At 43.2% G+C, this 19389-nt stretch overlaps 1 protein-coding gene across 6 annotated transcripts in view; it reads right to left on the bottom strand.

Moving 5' to 3' along the window:
• ITPR2 (inositol 1,4,5-trisphosphate receptor type 2) overlaps positions 1-19389 on the bottom strand; it is a 313187-nt gene that overhangs the window by 181243 nt on the left and 112555 nt on the right. For all 6 annotated transcript variants that reach the window (XM_081927580.1, XM_081927582.1, XM_081927583.1 and 3 more), the window contains 2 exons: positions 2513-2635; positions 1108-1308 (listed from right to left, as the gene is read on the bottom strand). In XM_081927580.1, coding sequence (XP_081783706.1) covers positions 1108-1308; positions 2513-2635 — 324 coding nt within the window. The remainder of the gene's footprint in view (positions 1-1107; positions 1309-2512; positions 2636-19389) is intronic.

Below are 19389 nucleotides of genomic sequence, written 5' to 3'. Positions count from 1 at the left end.
GGTCGCCGGCCGGAGTGATTCTCACCCTTGCGGCTGATCCGTCATGCAATTTAGTTATTAGCCACAAAAGTCTTTTGTCTATTCCCTATCGTGCTAATTTTCCCCAAAGTAATCCCCTGGGGATGCTGTCAAAAGCGGCCTTTAAATCAATAAAGGCCGTACAAAGTTGGCCTCTATTTGGGGCGGAATATTTCCGGGCAAGGTGGTATAAAACTAAGACATGATCAACCGCTGACTGATTCGGTCTAAAACCAACCTGTTCAGGCCCAATCAGGTTGTTCTCTTCGTCCCACTTAGTAAGCTTAGTTAACAAGAACCGTGCATATATTTTCCCAATTATTGACAATAAACTGATATTCCTGTAATTTCCCGGATCATCTGTCGAGCCCTTTTTATGAATTGGAATAATAATCGCATCCTTCCATATTCTTGGAACCTTCCCACTGTTGTTTACGGCATCAAAAGTAACGGCCACGATTTTCGCCCACCAGTGTGCATGAAGTTTTATAGCTTCCGCCGGGACTAGGTCGAGACCGGGGGCTTTTCCAACTTTGAGATTAGAAATGAGTCCGTGGATTTCTTCCGGGTCAGTGGGTGGCCAAAGAGGGAGCTGCTCATAGAATCCATCGATTGTATTAATATTAAGGTCTGGTAAGGCAAAATAGTTCTTTAGAAATGATTCCCAAACTGGGGCAGGAATAATCGTTAGTGGGTATCTTTTAGATTTTTTGTTAACCAACAGCCAGAATTTTCGGGAATTACGGGTATTTGAGGCAGCTATAAGTGCATGCCAGCGGTTCAGTTGCCATTCCTGTTTGGCCTTTTTTTGCACATATTTGTAAGCTGATTTTGCCTGATTCAATTCAAAAGCACAGTTCTCTGTACGTGAAAGGTGTAAATAAAAAAGGGATTCAGTAGATTGAAAATCTCTTCCTCAGAGCCACCTACACATGCTCAGCACACACACATGCTATACGCTTCTTGAGGATAGGGACCTATCTTTTTTCACTCATACTGTATATAGAAACTGCTAAGCGCCTTGTAACTTGATGAAATGATGATAATGAAAGTGTAGAAGAAACTGCATGTGTAGCTGAGTTAACATACCTCTGTCATTACCGTATCTTGGCACTTCTTAACATATTTGCCGTCTGCCTTGACAATGGTTTGCAGAAAGCGCAGATATTCCACATGGCGGCCATGCGTCTCGATGCAGTGAACAAAATGCTGCACCACCCGCTCACTAATTTCATTGCACAGATGGTAATTGTTTGTGAAGATGTGTCGCATGGTTTCAGCCTCAAGAAGCTAATTTAAAAACAATCAAAAAGCCACTCAGAAAAACAGCAAAGATGGTGCTTTCACAAAATTCTGACTGAAGTAGTTAGAACGCATGGGAATCTCAAGTTACTACCGCATAATAAAACTGCACTGGTAGGAACTGTCAGAGAAAGCTGCAGGGAAGACTTCCCAATGCCTCCAGGCAAGGTAAATAAAATAGATCTGAGATTTCATTTCTTGTGTTGTTTCTCAATATAGCTGTAGCTGCATGCCTAGTGTCCCCTTGGTCCATTTAGCTTAGCATTTTTTACAATAAGTGGCAGCAGCGCTCCAGGGTTTATTTCCCATCCTGATTGAAGATGTCAGGGATTGGCCACTGGACTAGAAGGGAAGGGACAAGTGTCATAACTGAACTCCCATTCCAAGGACCTTTAATGTACTTTGATGTGCTTTCGAACTGCTGGGTTGGCAGGAGCAGGGACCGAGAAACGGGAGCTCACCCCGTCACAGGGATTCGAAACGCCGACCTTCCGATCGGCAAGTCTTAGGCTCTGTGGTTTAACCTACAGTGCCACCTGCGGCCCATTTAAAGGTAGAGGGACCCCTGACCATTAGGTCCAGTCGTGACCGACTCTGGGGCTGCGGCGCTCATCTCGCTTTATTGGCCGAGGGAGCCGGTGTACAGCTTCTGGGTCATGTGGCCAGCATGATGAAGCCGCTTCTGGCGAACCAGAGCAGCGCACGGAAACGCCGTTTACCTTCCCGCCAGAGCGGTACCTATTTATCTGATTTGGAAATGTGATTAGTTAATCAACCAATTAATAAATAAATAATATCCATAACCAACTTAAGATTTCTTTAATCAGATGACAGGCCTAATTATAGTGAATTAAAATAATAAAGATAAGAGCATAGTCTCCTGTGTTGTCTGCTTCTGAAAGATCTGATCTTACACATACCACACAAACACACACACAACTAAGCTAAGCAATTTGATCACTTCCAGTTCTTTGCAGCGGGAAAACAAAGGAGGTGGCCCTAGTGATCAAATCTGAAGGTCACCAACTTACTGCCCTGCAGATGTTTTGGACTGCTCCAACTCCTTATTACTGCCCTGGTCCACTGTTAGGGAAAAGGGATGTATCTGAATGTTTAGGTATATTTGAATGCAACTCTTGGTAGTACAAATGACTGTTATGCAAGAGATTTATCATCAACTCAAAATACTCACACCAGGTGTTAAAAATAAGTTGAGGTGTTTATGAAGTAGAACTTGATTCTGAGGGTTTCCACGACAGAAGTTCTGAAGGAACAGGTGAGCTAAGTTCATAACTTCGTTCATCTTTTCATCAGTCTTTGTGTCAATTCATTTTTTCAAATGTAAAAGGAACAAAGCAATAAATGGACCTGTTAAACACTTAACTGGAAATATATAAACAATATCACTTCAAGCGGCAACAAACTTCCTTGTAGGTATGGAGTTTCTGTTTCTTCCTGTGTTCATCAATGTTACCTTATTCAGTTTACCTGGTTTGCTTATGTGTCTATCATCTATCTATATCTATCTATCTATCTATCTATCTATCTATCTATCTATCTATCTATTTATAATATCCCACTTATCCTTGAATTAAAACAAAGCCATCTTAGAAATACTAAACAATACTAGAAATACTAGACAACACATGACAGAAACTTTTTATAATAATAATAATTTATTATTTATACCCCGCCCATCTGGCTGGGCCTCCCCAGCCACTCTGGGCGGCTTCCATAAAAACCAAAAGTACAGTAAAATATCACACGTTAAAAACTTCCCTGAACAGGGCTTCCTTAAGATGTCTTCTGAATGTCAGGTAGTTGTTTATCGCTTTGACATCTGCTGGAAGGGCGTTCCACAGGGTGGGCGCCACTACCGAGAAGGCCCTCTGCCTGGTTCCCTGTAGCTTTGCTTCTCGCAATGAGGGAACCGCCAGAAGGCCGTCGGCGCTGGGCAGAATGATGGGGGTGGAGACGCTCCTTCAGGTATACTGGACCGAGGCCGTTTAGGGCTTTAAAGGTCAGCACCAACACTTTGAATTGTGCTCGGAAACATACTGGGAGCCAATGTAGGTCTTTCAAGACCGGTGTTATATGGTCTCGGCAGCCGCTCCCAGTCACCAGTCTAGCTGCCGCATTCTGGATTAGTTGTAGTTTCCGAGTCACCTTCAAAGGTAGTCCCAGGTAGAGTGCATTGCAGTAGTCCAAGCGGGAGATAACCAGAGCATGCACCACTCTGGCGAGACAGTCCGCAGGCAGATAGGGTCTCAGCCTACGTACCAGATGGAGCTGGTAAACAGCTGCCCTGGACACAGATTTGACCTGTGCCTCCATGGACAGCTGTGAGTCCAAAATGACTCCCAAGCTGCGCACCTGGTCCTTCAGGGGCACAGTTACCCCATTCAGGACCAGGGAATCCTCCACACCTGCCCGCCTCCTGTCCCCCAGAAACAGTACTTCTGTCTTGTCAGGATTCAATCTCAATCTCTTAGCCGCCATCCATCCTCCAACCGCCTCCAGACACTCACACAGTACCTTCACTGCCCTCACTGGTTCTGATTTAAAAGAGAGGTAGAGCTGGGTATCATCTGCATACTGATGAACACCCAGCCCAAACCTCCTGATGATCTCTCCCAGCGGCTGCATGTAAATGTTGAAAAGCATGGGGGAGAGGACAGAACCCTGAGGCACCCCACAAGTGAGAGCCCAGGGGTCTGAACACTCATCCCCCACCACCACTTTCTGAACACGGCCCAGGAGGAAGGAGCGGAACCACTGTAGGACAGTGCCCCCAGCTCCCAGCCCCTCAAGACGGTCCAGAAGGATGTTATGGTCGATGGTATCAAACGCCGCTGAGAGATCCAGCAGAACTAGGAAACAGCTCTCACCTTTGTCCCTAGCCCGCCGGAGATCATCAACCAGTGCGACCAAGGCAGTTTCAGTCCCATGATGAGGCCTGAATCCCGACTGGAAGGGATCCAAATGGTCCGCTTCTTCGAGGCGTGCCTGGAGTTGTTCGGCAACCGCTCGCTCTATCACCTTGCCCAAGAATGGAAGATTTGAGACTGGGCGATAGTTGGCCATTGTGGCCGCATCTAAAGATGGTTTTTTAAGAAGCGGTTTAATAACCGCCTCTTTCAGTGGGTCTGGGAAGGCTCCCTCACGGAGGGAAGCATTCACCACCCCACGAAGCCCATCGCCCAGTCCTTCCCGGCTAGCTTTTATAAGCCAGGATGGGCAAGGATCCAGGAGACAGGTGGTTGGTTTCACTCGTCCAAGCAGCCTGTCCACATCCTCGGAGGTAACAGATTGGAATTGATCCCACTCAACTTGACTAGACAGAACTCTAGCACTCTCCCGCCCTGGCCCTGCTCCCACGGTGGAGTCTACTTCTTCCCGATTTTATCTGCAAAAAACTTTGCAAAATCATTGCAGGAGAATATGTGGCCCGTACTGGGCCCCGATGTTACAGGTGGTTCCGCTAAATTGTGAACCACCTGAAAAAGTCTCCTGCTGCTGTTTTCTGCAGATGCAATAGAGGTGGTGAAGAAATTCTTCTTCGCCATCGCTATCGCCACTTGGTAGGCTTGACGTTGAGCTCTAACCTGTGTCCGGTCAGATTCGGAATGAGTTATCCGCCACCGGCGCTCTAGCCGTCTCAACGATTGTTTCATTGCCCTCAGATCCGTGGAAAACCACGGGGCCCTCCGGGCTCCATTCAATCGGAGAGGGCGCTTCGGAGCCAAAAAGTCAATAGCCCTGGGAGGAGACTTCCGGTCGGCGCCAGCGTTAATGGCGGTCCTTGCTTCGAGCTCCGAAGCAGGACTGCTCCGTGAGTTTGGGTCTGACCCGCTACGGCGAGCGGGGGACCCCTAAAATCACAGGCGCTGAAGCCTGTGAGCAAGGAGATTCGGTGGGCACCTTTGCGCCCCCCGGTATCGCGAAAGAGCCTTTTTAAAGGCTCCGGAGCGGCAGCGGGTGTGAGCGCGGTGCTGAGGATCGCAACCCAGCCCACGGAGCGAAGCCGCGTCGCCATTGACGGAGAGCGCCGATTCCTTCCTGAAACTACCGATTGGCAACAATACCCGTGAGTAAGACCGACAAATAAAGTGAACGGGACTTTAAAACTTAAGAAGATTAGGCTGAAAACGGGTCAGGCAAAAATTAAGGAAGTCAGCCTCCCGGAACTACATGTTTGATTGAGCAACGAAAGGAGTAAGCTGCATTTAAAGGGAACGTATTTATCTTTCTCAACTTCGTTAACCTGACATCGAAAGAGGACCTCCCCCCTGGAGAGTGGGAGAGGGGGGAAGAAAAATTGACTTAATTTTGTTTGTTTGAAGAAAGGAGTTTGGAAACGGAAATTTTCCGCTGTCAACACCTCTGGCCAGGCTGCCGGGGCAGTGAGCGCCTGGGAGTGAACTGTCAAACTAGATGGTGGATACAAAGTAAGATTTATCTGAAATAAAATAACGGGACTTTAGTGGACAAGAACTGTAACATTTTAAACTGCAACAAAGTAGGGTCTTTACTTGGACTTTCACTTTTGGAACTTTGTATGGCTACTTCTCTCCCTGTTTCTTTGTTCCTGTACTGGATATAATGTACTCCCTCTAGAGGTCTAAAAGAGAGACTGTTGTTGTACTGAGGCAGAAACAGTGGGATTTTCCACTTGCAACTGTTCCTGTGGGAACGACCTTGAGATATGAGCGGTCCACTGGATGAAATATCAACAAGATCCAAAGCAAAGCAGGCTCAGGCTCAAAAGAAAAGAGGCTCCTTGTCAGGAGCCTCAGCTGCACAGGAAAGAACAACAACAGTATCAATGGATTCCATGACACAGGCTTTACTCAGGATAAATGAATCTTTAGAAGCACTTACCAAGCAATCTACAGAGAACTCTAAGAAACTGACAGAATTGACAACAAGACTGGATTTGAACACAACGACAATATCGTCTAATACAGATTCTATAAATCGTTTAATTCAGGAAAGTACAGAAATAAGGAGAATAGCCGAGAGCGCTAGGAGCACGGCCGAGGAAACTAAAGGGAAATTTGTTCCTATTGCAAAGAAAGTATATGAACATGATGCAGCCTTGGCCCTTATGGAACTGGAGAGGAAAGGCAAGAACTTGAAACTGAGACTGGTACCTGAAGAGGAAGAGGACAAGCTTGGGGAATTTCTTACAGACAAGTTCCAAGAATTTTGGAGTGATGAGTTAGAGGGAGAGGAAGAGGATTTTGCAATAACTACAGCCTTCCGGATTGGCAGAAAGCAAGGCAAGAAACCAAGGGATTGTTTAATTACCCTCAGATCCAAGGAAGAAAGAGACAAAATACTGAATTTACACTTCCAGAAGGCATTGGTTATTAAAAACTCCCAAATACAGATTTTTAAAGATATTCCCAGATATTTTTTGGAGGTGAGAACACAATTTAAAGACTTAGTTGACCTACTGAAACAAAACAACATTCAATTCAGGTGGGAATTCCCACAAGGGCTGTCTTTCAACTTCAAAGGGAAGAAAATCAAAATAAAAACAATTCAAGACAAAGAATACTTTTTGGAGAGAAACTTTGAGGACTTTCAGAAAGGAACCGTGAGAGAGGGGGAAATACCGGACATTGCAAACCTATCGTTTGGATTGAACCCAGCACCGACTGACGAGGAACAAGAACTTGGAGCAGTGGGTGGGAAAAATACCCAATAACAAAATGTCCCTGCAACTTCTGAGTTGGAACTGCAATGGTCTAAACCATCCCCGAAAAAGAGATCAAGTCTTTCATATATTAAAGAAAGAACAGTTAGACATAATCTGTTTGCAAGAAACCCATATTGCCAGGATACACAGGAAACTTCTGATAAATAAGAGATTAGGACTGGAATTTGTTTCCTCAGACAAAGTTAAGAAAAGAGGGGTGGTGATTTATGCCAAGGAAAAATGGGAACCAAAAATGATTTTTAAAGATGATGAAGGAAGATACCTGGCAGTAGAAATTCAAATTCAAGGAGAAAAGATTTTAATTGTTGGGGTTTATGCACCTAATGAGGGGAAGGCAGAGTTCTTCAAGAAGTTGCACGAGACCTTAATGGACTTTATGGACTTTAAAATTATATTGATGGGCGACTTGAATGGAGTTGTCTCCACAAATATGGACAAAGCTCAAAGACAAGTAATATCCAAGGATGGGAGACTACCAAAGACTTTCTTTGAACTCACTGACACCATGGACTTGATTGATATTTGGAGAACAAGGAACCCTCTGGAAAGAGAGGGAACCTTCTTCTCTGAAGCAAAAATGACCTGGACTAGAATTGATCAAATTTGGATTTCTAGCAATCTGGCACCAAGAGTGAAAAAAACAGAAATCTGCACAAAAACCTGTTCCGACCACAATGCAGTTAAGATGGAAATGAAATTAACAACGGCTGGAACCTTTAGATGGAGAATGAATGACACCCTATTTAGAGATGAAGAAATTTATCAAAAGGCCCAAAAAATAGTGAAGGACTATTTTGAGATAAATTTGAGAACGGAGGTGGAAAAAAGAATAGTATGGGACGCAAGTAAGGCCGTGATGCGCGGTTTCCTAATCCAGCAGAATTCTATAAAGAGGAAAAAACAAAATGAGAGAAAGGAAAAGATTTTGAAACAGATAAAAGAAGGAGAGAAGAAATTGAGATCCAAACCAAAGTCTCAGGAGATTTTAAGAGAAATAAAATATTACCAGACACAATATATGGAATTGATGAATCAAGAGATAGAATGGAAAATAAAGCAAATGAGACAAAAGACTTTTGAATCAGCAGATAAATGTGGGAAACTGCTGTCATGGCAACTGAAAAAGAGACAAAAGCTAAATACTGTGACATCCTTGGAAATAGATGGGAAACTTGTTAACAAACCGAATGAGATAAGTAACTGTTTTCAAAGTTTCTTTAAAAAACTGTATGCACAAGGGCCTGTAAATGAACAAGAAATGGAGGAATTTGTTAAAGAGTACGGACTACCAAAAATTACAGAACAAAATAAAAGGATTTTGAATGAAAAAATTACAGAACAGGAAATAGAGGGTGCCATTCAGAATATGAAATTGGGGAAATCACCAGGACCAGACGGCTTGACTGCGAAATACTACAAAGCCCTCAAGGAATGGTTAATACAACCATTGAAGGAAGTATGCAACCAGATACTAGAGGGGAAAAAGGCTCCCGAATCGTGGAAAGAAGCATTCATCTCACTTATACCGAAGACAGAAACTGAGAAACATCAAGTTAAGAACTACCGCCCTATATCACTCCTGAATGTGGATTATAAAATTTTTGCAGACGTTTTAGTGAAAAGATTTAAGAGAGTACTGGCAGAGGAGATTCACAAGAATCAAACAGGCTTTCTCCCAGGGAGACATATGTCAGATAATGTGAGGAATATTATAGACATTTTGGAGTTGCTAGAGGTGGACATCAATAGAAAGGTAGTTTTGATTTTTGTGGACGCGGAGAAAGCCTTTGACAACATTTCTTGGAAATTCATGAAGAAGAATCTCCACGGGATGGGGGTAGGCCAAGGGTTTGAAAACGGTATAGGTGCAATATACTCTGAACAAAGAGCTAAATTAATTGTGAACAATGTGGTAATGGATGAAATACCAATAGAGAAAGGCACACGACAGGGATGCCCTATATCCCCTTTACTGTTTATATCTGTCCTGGAGGTTTTACTAAACATGATTAGAAAGGACCAGCTGGTAAAAGGAATACAGGTCGGAACCAAACAATATAAGTTAAGGGCATTTGCAGATGATCTAGTGTTAACTTTGCAACAGCCAGAAGCTAGTACCAAAAGAGTTTCAGAATTAATGGAGATATTCAGCCAGGTCGCAGGATTTAAATTAAACAAACAGAAAACAAAGGTGCTGGAAAAAAATCTAACAAATGAGGAGAAAGATAGGTTTCAGAGTGAAACTGGGTTGGAAATAGCAAAAAAGGTTAAGTACCTGGGGGTAAATTTAACATCTAAAAATGTGAATTTATTTAAAGATAACTACGAAAAATGCTGGTCAGAAGTAAAAAAAGATCTAGATATATGGTCTAGGCTGAAACTTTCCTTGTTAGGCCGAATTGCTGTTATCAAGATGAATGTATTGCCAAGAATGTTGTTTTTATTTCAGACATTGCAAATTCTAGACAAAATGGACTGCTTCAAGAAGTGGCAGAAAGATATATCTAAATTTGTCTGGCAGGGCAAAAAGCCCAGAATAAAATTTAAGATTTTAACTGATGCAAAAGATAGAGGGGGCTTCGCCCTGCCAGACTTAAGACTTTATTATGAATCAGCAGCATTTTGCTGGTTGAAGCAATGGCTACTTCTGGAAGATACAGACATTCTTGATCTGGAAGGATATGACAATAGCTTTGGTTGGCATGCATATCTGTGGTATGACAAGGTAAAGGTCTATAAAAGCTTTAAAAACCATATTGTCAGGAAAGCATTGTATAATGTTTGGAATAGATACAAGGATCTATTGGAAAGTAAAACCCCTAGGTGGTTGTCACCAATGGAAGCGAAAGCAGTGAAAAAACTTAACATGGACTCTAATTGGCCTAAATATTGTGAAATTTTAGAATATGATGGTGAAAAACTGAAGCTTCAAAGTTTTGAGAAGCTAAAGCACAAAGTTCGAGATTGGCTACATTATCGTCAGATAAATGAGACATTTAAGCAGGACAGGAAACTTGGTTTTCAGAATGAGAGGTCAAAGTTAGAAACAGAATTGTTAGAATACAATACTAAGAATTTATCTAAAATGTACAATTTGCTGCTGAAATGGAACACACAGGATGAAATGGTGAAATCAGCTATGATTAAATGGGCACAGGACATCGGTCATGATATTATGTTTGTTGACTGGGAACAGTTATGGACCACCGGTATTAAATTTACGGCATGTAGTGCCCTGAAAGAGAACATAATGAAAATGATCTATAGGTGGTACATGACCCCAGTCAAACTTGCAAAGATCTATCATTTGCCCAATAACAAATGTTGGAAATGTAATGAGGCTGAAGGTACTTTTTATCATCTTTGGTGGACCTGCCCAAAGATTAAGGCCTACTGGGAAATGATCTATAATGAAATTAAGAAAGTCCTTAAGTGGACATTTATAAAGAAACCGGAGGCTTTTCTCTTGGGCATGGTCAGCCAATTGGTACCAAAGAAGGATAAGACGTTTTTTATGTACGCAACCACAGCAGCAAGAATCCTGTTGGCAAAGTATTGGAAGATGCAAGAATTACCTACTCTGGAAGAATGGCAGTCGAAGGTGATGGAATATATGGGACTGGCAGAGATGACCGGCAGAATCCGTGACCAGAGGAAAGAGACAGTGGAAGAGGACTGGAGGAAATTTAAAATATATCTTAAAAATTATTGTAAAATCGTGGACTGATAAGATGTCAAGGGGTAAGAAATAAAGAATTACAGCTGTAAATCTTAAACTTTAAGTAAATTTAAAAGGGATTTGATTAAAAACTGACTGATGAGTTGCTCGAAAAAATGGCAAAATAAGGATGTAGCGAAGGGAAGGTATGGGGAAGTCAAATTTTTGTTGTATGTCTTTGATGTTTGTGTTTTGTTTTGTATTGTCTTTGATATGTGTAAAAACCAATAAAAATACTATATTAAAAAAAAAGTCAATAGACCTGGTTAACTCCGCATTCCAGCGGGCCACCAGGGAATCAGCTGAAAGGCCATCAACATGGGATAAAGCATCCCCTACCACTCTCTGGAAACCATTTGGATCCATTAAGTGGCGGGGGCGGACCATCCGAATTGGTCCCACCTCCCTGCAGAGGGGATGGGTCGCAGAGAAGTCCAGTTGCACCAGGAAGTGATCTGACCATGGCACTTCTTTTGTTTCACTTTTACTTAGTGTCAGATCACCAACATCCATAGAGGTAAAAACCAGGTCCAAGGCATGTCCGTGGCTATGGGTTGGGCCAAACTTATTCAGGGACAGCCCCATGGAGGCCATGCTTTCCACGAAGTCCCGAGCTGCCCCTTGTAAGGTCGTGTCGGCATGGATGTTAAAATCCCCTAGGACGACCAAGCTAGGTGTCTCCAGGAGAACATCCGCCACGACCTGAAGCAGCTCGGGCAGGGAATCCTTGGTGCAGCGGGGAGGTCGGTACACCAAAAGGAATCCTGTAATGCCCCTGGATTGGATTGGATTGGATTGATCTTTATTACGGCCATTGGCCCATCACACGACAGTTTCCCATACCACCATAATGTACTTGAACCTCCAAATTTAAAACCTCCAAAACTTACAAAAAACAGACAAGAACCAAAGCAAAACAAAAACAAAAGACCAACATCATACATTACAAAATTTGTAACATAAACATCGCCCTCTGCTCATAAATTAATAGAAGACATCAATGGTGATAATACCTAATTACATCCTAAAACATAGATCATGGTTTAAAGGGATTATCCGAGCCACACAAGAGTCCGTTTCTCTTCTTTAGGGATAGGACGCTGATCAAGAATCTGGCAACCATGAGTGATCTTAGGGGGTCATCATCATTTAATAGATATCTCAGTTTGGCTTCAGTTGTATCATCGGCAATTCCCTTAAGATATTGAGCAAGAAACTTGCTCCTGGCCGATAAGTGAAAAGCACAATCAAGAATTATGTGATGCAACGATTCCGGTGCCCCACAATTACAATCACATAAGAGCGATATCTGTCCATTGGAGAATCTATTTCTCAGCACGTTTGATGGGAAGGTGTTGAATCTTGCCTTTACAAAGGCATATCTATGAGCCGAAGAAGTTAAGGAATTCAAATAGTTTGGGAGCCTTAAGAGGGGTAATAAACCAAGGTTTAGAGGTGAGCAGGTACCGTTGCCCAAGACCATTTTCTGCTGCAAGTCCATCTCCTCTAGTTTACAGGTTACTGTTCTTTTAGCTGGAACTATGTCCTGCTCTAGTAATTTGGATGGGGAGATTCCCATTGCTGTAATTTTCAGCTGTAAATTTTTTACCCATGGGCTCTGGAAATCATCTCTCCACATACATTGTATCAAGTACAAGTTTGGGAGATTGTGCCATAGAGATAACCAATGACAAAGTATGTGCTTCCACAGAGCGTTTTCCAGGGATACAGTGTTAAGTTCCGTGCGTAACGCTGTATTACTTACACAGTTGGGCAGTTTCAATATCCCTCTTAAAAACTGATTTTGAATAACCTCTAGGTGAGATAGATTGACAAAAGTCCCCCAAATTGAGATGGCATAAGCAATTGTCGGAATCACCTTGGCCTTGAAGACTTTCAACGCCGATGGGATATGAAGGGCCCCATCGGTGAAGAAGAATCGCAAGATCGCCAAGGAGATAGCTTTGGCTCTATTTGTAACATAGGCTACATGGGCCTTCCATCTAAGGTTATGTTGTAACCAAACTCCCAAATATTGGAATTTATAGACTTGTTCGATGGCTCTCCCATCAATTTTCCAATTATGGAGTTTCCGGCTCTTTGAGAAAACTAGTATCTTAGATTTCCCATAATTAATTGTAAGGGAATTTGCGTTACAATATGATCCAAAAATTTTCAAGGCCCTCCTGAGACCTACTCTAGAAAAGGAAAGGATGACTGCGTCATCCGCATATAGTAACAAAGGGCAGCGATAAAGTGCTAGGCGGGGTGCATGAATCCTTTCTTGAGCCTCTATTAGGGGAGTCCTCATGTCGCTTATGAACAAATTGAACAGGAATGGAGCCAATATACAACCCTGTCGGACACCTCTGTTAATAGGAATTGAATTGGTGAGATCACCCTCCGGGGTGAATCTCACTCTAGCCGCTGAGTTCTCATGGAGTTTGATTATTAGCCAGAGAAGCCTTCTGTCGATGCCCCAGCGGGTGAGTTTTTCCCAGAGGATGCTCCTGGGGATACTATCGAATGCTGCCCTTAGGTCAATGAATGCCACACAGAGTTGGCCACCCTTTGGGGTGGAATATTTCCAGGCAAGATGCTGTAAAATTAGAATATGATTAATTGTTGACTGTTTTGGGCGGAATCCAGCTTGTTCGGGCCCAATTAATTTTTTCTCTTCGGACCACTGGATAAGTCTGCTCAGCAGGAAGCGGGCATACAGTTTCCCCACTATTGAGAGCAGACTGATATTTCTGTAATTCCCCGGGTCATCTGGTGAGCCCTTTTTGTGGATTGGAACGATAACAGCGTCCTTCCATACTTCCGGGATCATTCCAGAGTTGTTAACGGCATCGAAGATGGTCGCCAGGACTTTGGCCCACCAGTCCGCGTGGTATTTTATAGCTTCTGCCGGGATCAGGTCTGGCCCAGGTGCTTTCCCTGTTTTGAGTTTAACGATCAGATCATGGATGTCTTCCGGATCGGTGGGGGGCCAGAGGGGAAGCTGATCTTGGAATTCATCTCTTGTGTTAGCAATACAGTCAGTTGTGGCAAAGTAATTTTTTAAGTAAGATTCCCAAACCAGGGCAGGAATAATAGTCAAAGGGTATCTTTTAGTTCTTTTATTTACAAGGAGCCAAAATTGTCTGGAGTTCCGTGATGATGAGGCTTCTATAATTGCCCGCCATTGATTTGCTTGCCATTCCTGTCTGGCTTCCTTTTGAATTTGCTTGTAGGCCGATTTTGCTTGGAAATATTCTTTTGGCAAGACCGTTGCCCCGGAGGCTTTATACTCTTTGTAGATGTTACCAAGAAGTTGTCTAGCCTGTTTACAAGCACTGTTAAACCACAATGCACCTATCTTCCTTTGTGTTCGGTTTATTTTATGCGTCGGGACAGAGAAAAAAGACGTTAGATCTTCCGACAAATTCGAGAATAGTCTTAGAGTTTGGTCATAATCATCATAATCCTCGATTAAGCCTGAATATGCTTGTTTTAGTCCTTGTCGAAAATATGCTGAGTATTTTTGGGCCTGTAGTTCGGACCATTTGACACTTTTGATTTGCAATACTGAGTTCGTAATCAGATGTGTTGGGTGTCTGTCTCCATCTGGGGTCCAGTCTATAGTCATTATGGCGACCAACGGTAGGTGGTCGCTCAATTGAATATTTTCAACTTTAAAATGGGAAAATTTGGGGAATATATCATGAGATACTAACATATAATCCAGGACACTGTTTGCAGAGGAGCTTATGTGTGTAAACTCACCCGGTACGTCAGGCGGGCAGTTCCCGTTTAGAATCACTAAGTTTAGACGTAGTACCAATTGGTAAAGAAGGGTTCCTGCTTCATTTACCCTTTTGTCTTTGGAAAGTCTTTGATTATGGAGGGAGAGGTCATTAATGAATTCTGGGCTTATCCACCATTTGGCTTTGATTAAAGACTCCCAGTTGGTTGCAATGCGAGCAGTGAAATCCCCTGCTATAACATTGGGTATATTGGGGTATTTGGAGTGACAAAGAGTAAGATGTTCCTCCAAGATTCCCCATTTATTGTATAAGTCTGCAATGTTGCCTCCAGGAGGAAGATAAACATTTGTTATAACAAGTTCAAAGTTTTTCCCCGTAACCAGGGCTGTAATTGCAAAGGTGGAAGCGTTTACAAGCGTGAGTTTTGCCTGTATTTTCAAGGAAATTGCTATAACTAATCCTCCACTAGGCCGGCCTCCTTTAGTAGACGGGCATGCCGGTAATGATGTAACATCAAAACCATTAATATCTACTCTCCCCTCTTCCCATGTTTCCTGCAAGAGAATTACTTGGTGTGAGTTTATTAGTTTTACAAAGTCCGGGTCAGATTTTTTCCCCTTCCAACCTGCTATATTCCAGCTTAGAAGGGAGAATGGGGGAAGATTTGACTGAGGTTTGGGTAGTCACAATGGAGAAGGGGGGAACGCTGATCTTGGTGGGTTGTCAAATTTAAAGAAGTCAGTAATTTTCCTTTGACTAATGGTAGATGACTTCTCTCCTTTTGGCGCAGGTGTGCCTCTTGAGCTATTGTGAATAGAGATAATATTTGACGTTTTTAGCTGTCGGGCCCAACTAGGCCCTGAAGAGGCTCCTGCCAAGTCCGCTGGGTCCGTCCTCTTTGGGGATCTAACCGATCCACTTGTGATCATTTGGTTTATATGTCCTGCTGGGTCTTCAGTCCACTCTGTGGTGACTCTCGGCATTGTGGCGTCTTCCTCACATGATTGTTGGATTTTTGGTGGAGAAGCCTGGCCTGAGGTGGCCACTGCCGTCTCAGGACGTGGATGGTCTTCGATGTATGTTGATTCCAAGTCCGGCATGGAGGGGTGAAGGGACAACGATTTATCCAGGGGGGTGTTATCCTGAGTTCCATTCTTGGATTGGTTATTCACGGAGGGAACAGATAAGTCTATTAAAAGCAGGGATGAGTTACCAGCGTGAAGGGGAGGAGAAGAGTCTGCCTCCAGCAGTGGGACCTTCCCATCCACTGCAGAAGGCACCTTATATGCTGGGTATTGGGGAATTGTTGTTTCCGGAGGCGGCGCGAACGGTAATGGCTGCCAGCTCCTGACTGGGAGAGGGTAGCTCCGGTGAAACGGGTCGCCCGCTGCGGCGAAGCGGGGGCCCATCCAGAAAAACCACAGGCAGCAGAAGCCTGTGGTCCTGAGACCCGGCGGGCGCCAAAAGCAGCCCCTAAAACGACGAAGGGACCCCGTAAGGGGCTCCGGACCGCGGAGGGGGTAGCGGCGCTGTGGGTCGTTTCGCGATCAACGGAGCGAAGCCGCGTTGCTGTTGCCGGTGAGCGCTGACCTTTCTTCTTGAAATTGCTAACTTTGGAAAGCAACAACCCGTGAGTAATTTGGACAATACACTTCTAAAGCTTCTAAAATTGTGAATTTGGCCGAAAGCGGAGTGACGATAAACAGGAAGTCCGTCTTCCGCTGACACTGAACTTGAAAGTAAAGAGCAGGAGGAGTGGAGACAAAGAGTAACGTTTTGCATTGACTGATCTGGCATCTATTTAAACTGTTTTTCTTGGCTGATTTAAGGACTTTAAGTGGCTGATTTTTGGATCTATATTGAGACAAGGATATCTTTCTTCTGCTGAGCTATTGGATTACAAATAAAAGTAAGAAACCCAGGTACTGGAGCTGCCTGAGTAACTGAGCAGTCAGTCTGCAAATTTGGATATTTTGAATCTGAACTTTGGAACATACTGAGTTTGAACTTGTTACTTTGAAACATTTGCTGTCTAAGCACTTTTGGAAACATTGTTTGGCTTTAAGTATCAACTCTGCTAAAATCTATCTTTGAGAAGATCTTTGGATATTAAATTAGATTTATTAACTTTAATTGGATTGGACTTCCTCCCCAAAGACATTTTAAGCTCCACCTAGAGGATTTTGGACTCACAGCAGTGACTTTGTTTTATTTTCTCTTTCCCGGCCTCCTGTCTGATTGTTACCATCTGGGCTGTTATTTTCTCAAACAATTCAGTTTGACCTTGGTTTTTAGATAACTTTGGAATGAGTGGAACAAGAAAAAGGGGAAGAACCAGACAAACAACTTTAACTTTACCGACAGTCTCACAGCGTAGATCATCTGTGCCTGTTTTGCCTACTACTTTGCCTCCTGAGATAGAAGCGGCTTCCCTGCTACAATCAGGGGAGGGTGAAACTGAGGAATTACAACTGGAAGATATGGCCTCAGGAGCAAGTGGCACTATCTTGGAGAAAATTTTTGAAAAGTTGGAGGCTCTGGACAGAAAGGTTGACCAGCAATCAGCTAAAATTGACCAAAATACAGAAAGCTTAAATAGACTAACTGGACAAGTTGCACAGAATGTTCAATCTATTGGAGAATTGAAGGAGGCTGTAGGTGAAAACCGGAAATTGGCTGAGGACACTAGCCAAAGACTGGGACAGCTCGAAAAAGAAGTAAGACCACTCAGCAAACAAGTAGGAGAACACCAGATCTACTTCTCTATGACAGAACTTCGGAACAGGGAGGCCAACTTAAGGATACGCTCAATACCAGAAGTGGAAGAAGGTAACTTAACTGAGTTCCTTACCAAAGAATTTTCCAAGTTTTGGAACTTAGAAGAAAAAGACTTTAAAATACTATCTGCATTTAGGCTTGGAAGACTTATAAAGAAGGAGAAGCCCAGAGACTGCTTGATAATATTGAGATCAAAGGAGGAAAGGGACAAGATTCTAGGCCTGCACTACGGAAAGTCACTGGATATTTTGGACAAAAGAATTGAAATTTATAAGGATATTCCTAAACAGCTGTTGGATCTTAGATCAGATTACTCGGAATTAGTAAAATTGCTAAGGAGCAACTCAATCATCTTCAGGTGGGAGTTCCCCCAAGGTCTATCGTTTACTTTCAGGGGGAGGAAGACCAAAATTAGAACGCCGGTGGACAGAGACAAATTTTTGGCGGCACACGGAGAAGATCTTCACAAAGGACTTGGATTACCCCCAGGGCCTGAACCTCCGGGGGACCCTGCACCCCCGGATCCTCAAAAATCCGAGAATAAGGTACCTCCACAGCAAGATTAACCAGATTTATTCAGGATGTCTCTGCAACTTTTGAGCTGGAACATAAATGGCTGCAACATTCCAGGAAAAAGGAAAAAAATCTTTCACATTTTAAAAAAGGAACATTTGGACATTATTTGTTTACAGGAAACACATGTGATTAGGCTCCACAGAAAAGTGTTAATAAATAAAAGACTTGGTCAGGAATTCATATCTTCGGACACAGTAAAAAAGAGAGGCGTGGTAATTTATGCAAAAGAGAGCCTTTCACCTAAATTTCTGTTTAAAGATGAGCATGGAAGAATTTTGGCGATAGAAATACAATATCAAGGAGAAAAAATTCTGATATTAGGAATTTATGCTCCAAATGAAGGAAAATCGGAATTTTACAAGAAGTTACATGAGACTATGCTGGATTATCTGGACTACAACAACATCATTATGATGGGAGATATGAATGGAGTTGTATCAACCAACATGGATAAGTCACAGAATCAAAATATTTCCAAAGATGGGAGACTACCAAAGACCTTTTTTGAAATGACAGACAATATGGACTGGATTGACATCTGGAGAGTGAGAAACCCCCTGGGAAGGGAAGGAACATTTTTCTCTGAAGCCCAACTGACTTGGACAAGAATCGACCAAATATGGATAACTAGAGGACTGGCACCTAAGATCAGAAAGGTGGAAATCTGCCCAAAGACATGCTCCGACCATAATGCATTGAGAATGGACATGACATTGACTCCAACCGGTTCCTTCAGATGGAAGATGAATGATGGCCTGTTTAGAGATCAGGAGATTACCAAGAAGGCCCAAAAAGCCTTAAAGGATTATTTTGAGATCAATATGAACACCACAGTGGAAAAAAGAACTATCTGGGACGCAAGTAAGGCCGTGATGAGGGGGTTCCTGATACAACAGAACACGGTAAAGAAAAGGAAACAAAATGAAAGGAAAGATAAAATTTTGGAAAAAATTAAAGAGTTAGAGAAGACCACTTGTGATCTTTGGGGATCTAACCGATCCACTTGTGATCATTTGGTTTATATGTCCTGCTGGGTCTTCAGTCCACTCTGTGGTGACTCTCGGCATTGTGGCGTCTTCCTCACATGATTGTTGGATTTTTGGTGGAGAAGCCTGGCCTGAGGTGGCCACTGCCGTCTCAAGACGTGGATGGTCTTCGATGTATGTTGATTCCAAGTCCGGCATGGAGGGGTGAAGGGACAACGATTTATCCAGGGGGGTGTTATCCTGAGTTCCATTCTTGGATTGGTTATTCACGGAGGGAACAGATAAGTCTATTAAAAGCAGGGATGAGTTACCAGCGTGAAGGGGAGGAGAAGAGTCTGCATCCAGCAGTGGGACCTTCCCATCCACTGCAGAAGGCACCTTATATGCTGGGTATTGGGGAATTGTTGTTTCCACCTCCATTGGGCATGGCACTGCTAAATTAGAGTGGGTATCATTCGTAGGAACTCCGTTGCAGGCGATCCTTAGGAGCTGAAGTTTAAGTAAATCCAGTCTATTTATAATTTCTTGTTGCTCCAT

This window comes from Podarcis melisellensis (assembly GCF_964234715.1).
Source record: "Podarcis melisellensis genome assembly, chromosome: 10".
Classification (NCBI taxonomy): domain Eukaryota; kingdom Metazoa; phylum Chordata; class Lepidosauria; order Squamata; family Lacertidae; genus Podarcis; species Podarcis melisellensis.
Note: the sequence above shows the minus strand (reverse complement) of the source record. Positions and strands in the feature narration are given on the sequence as shown.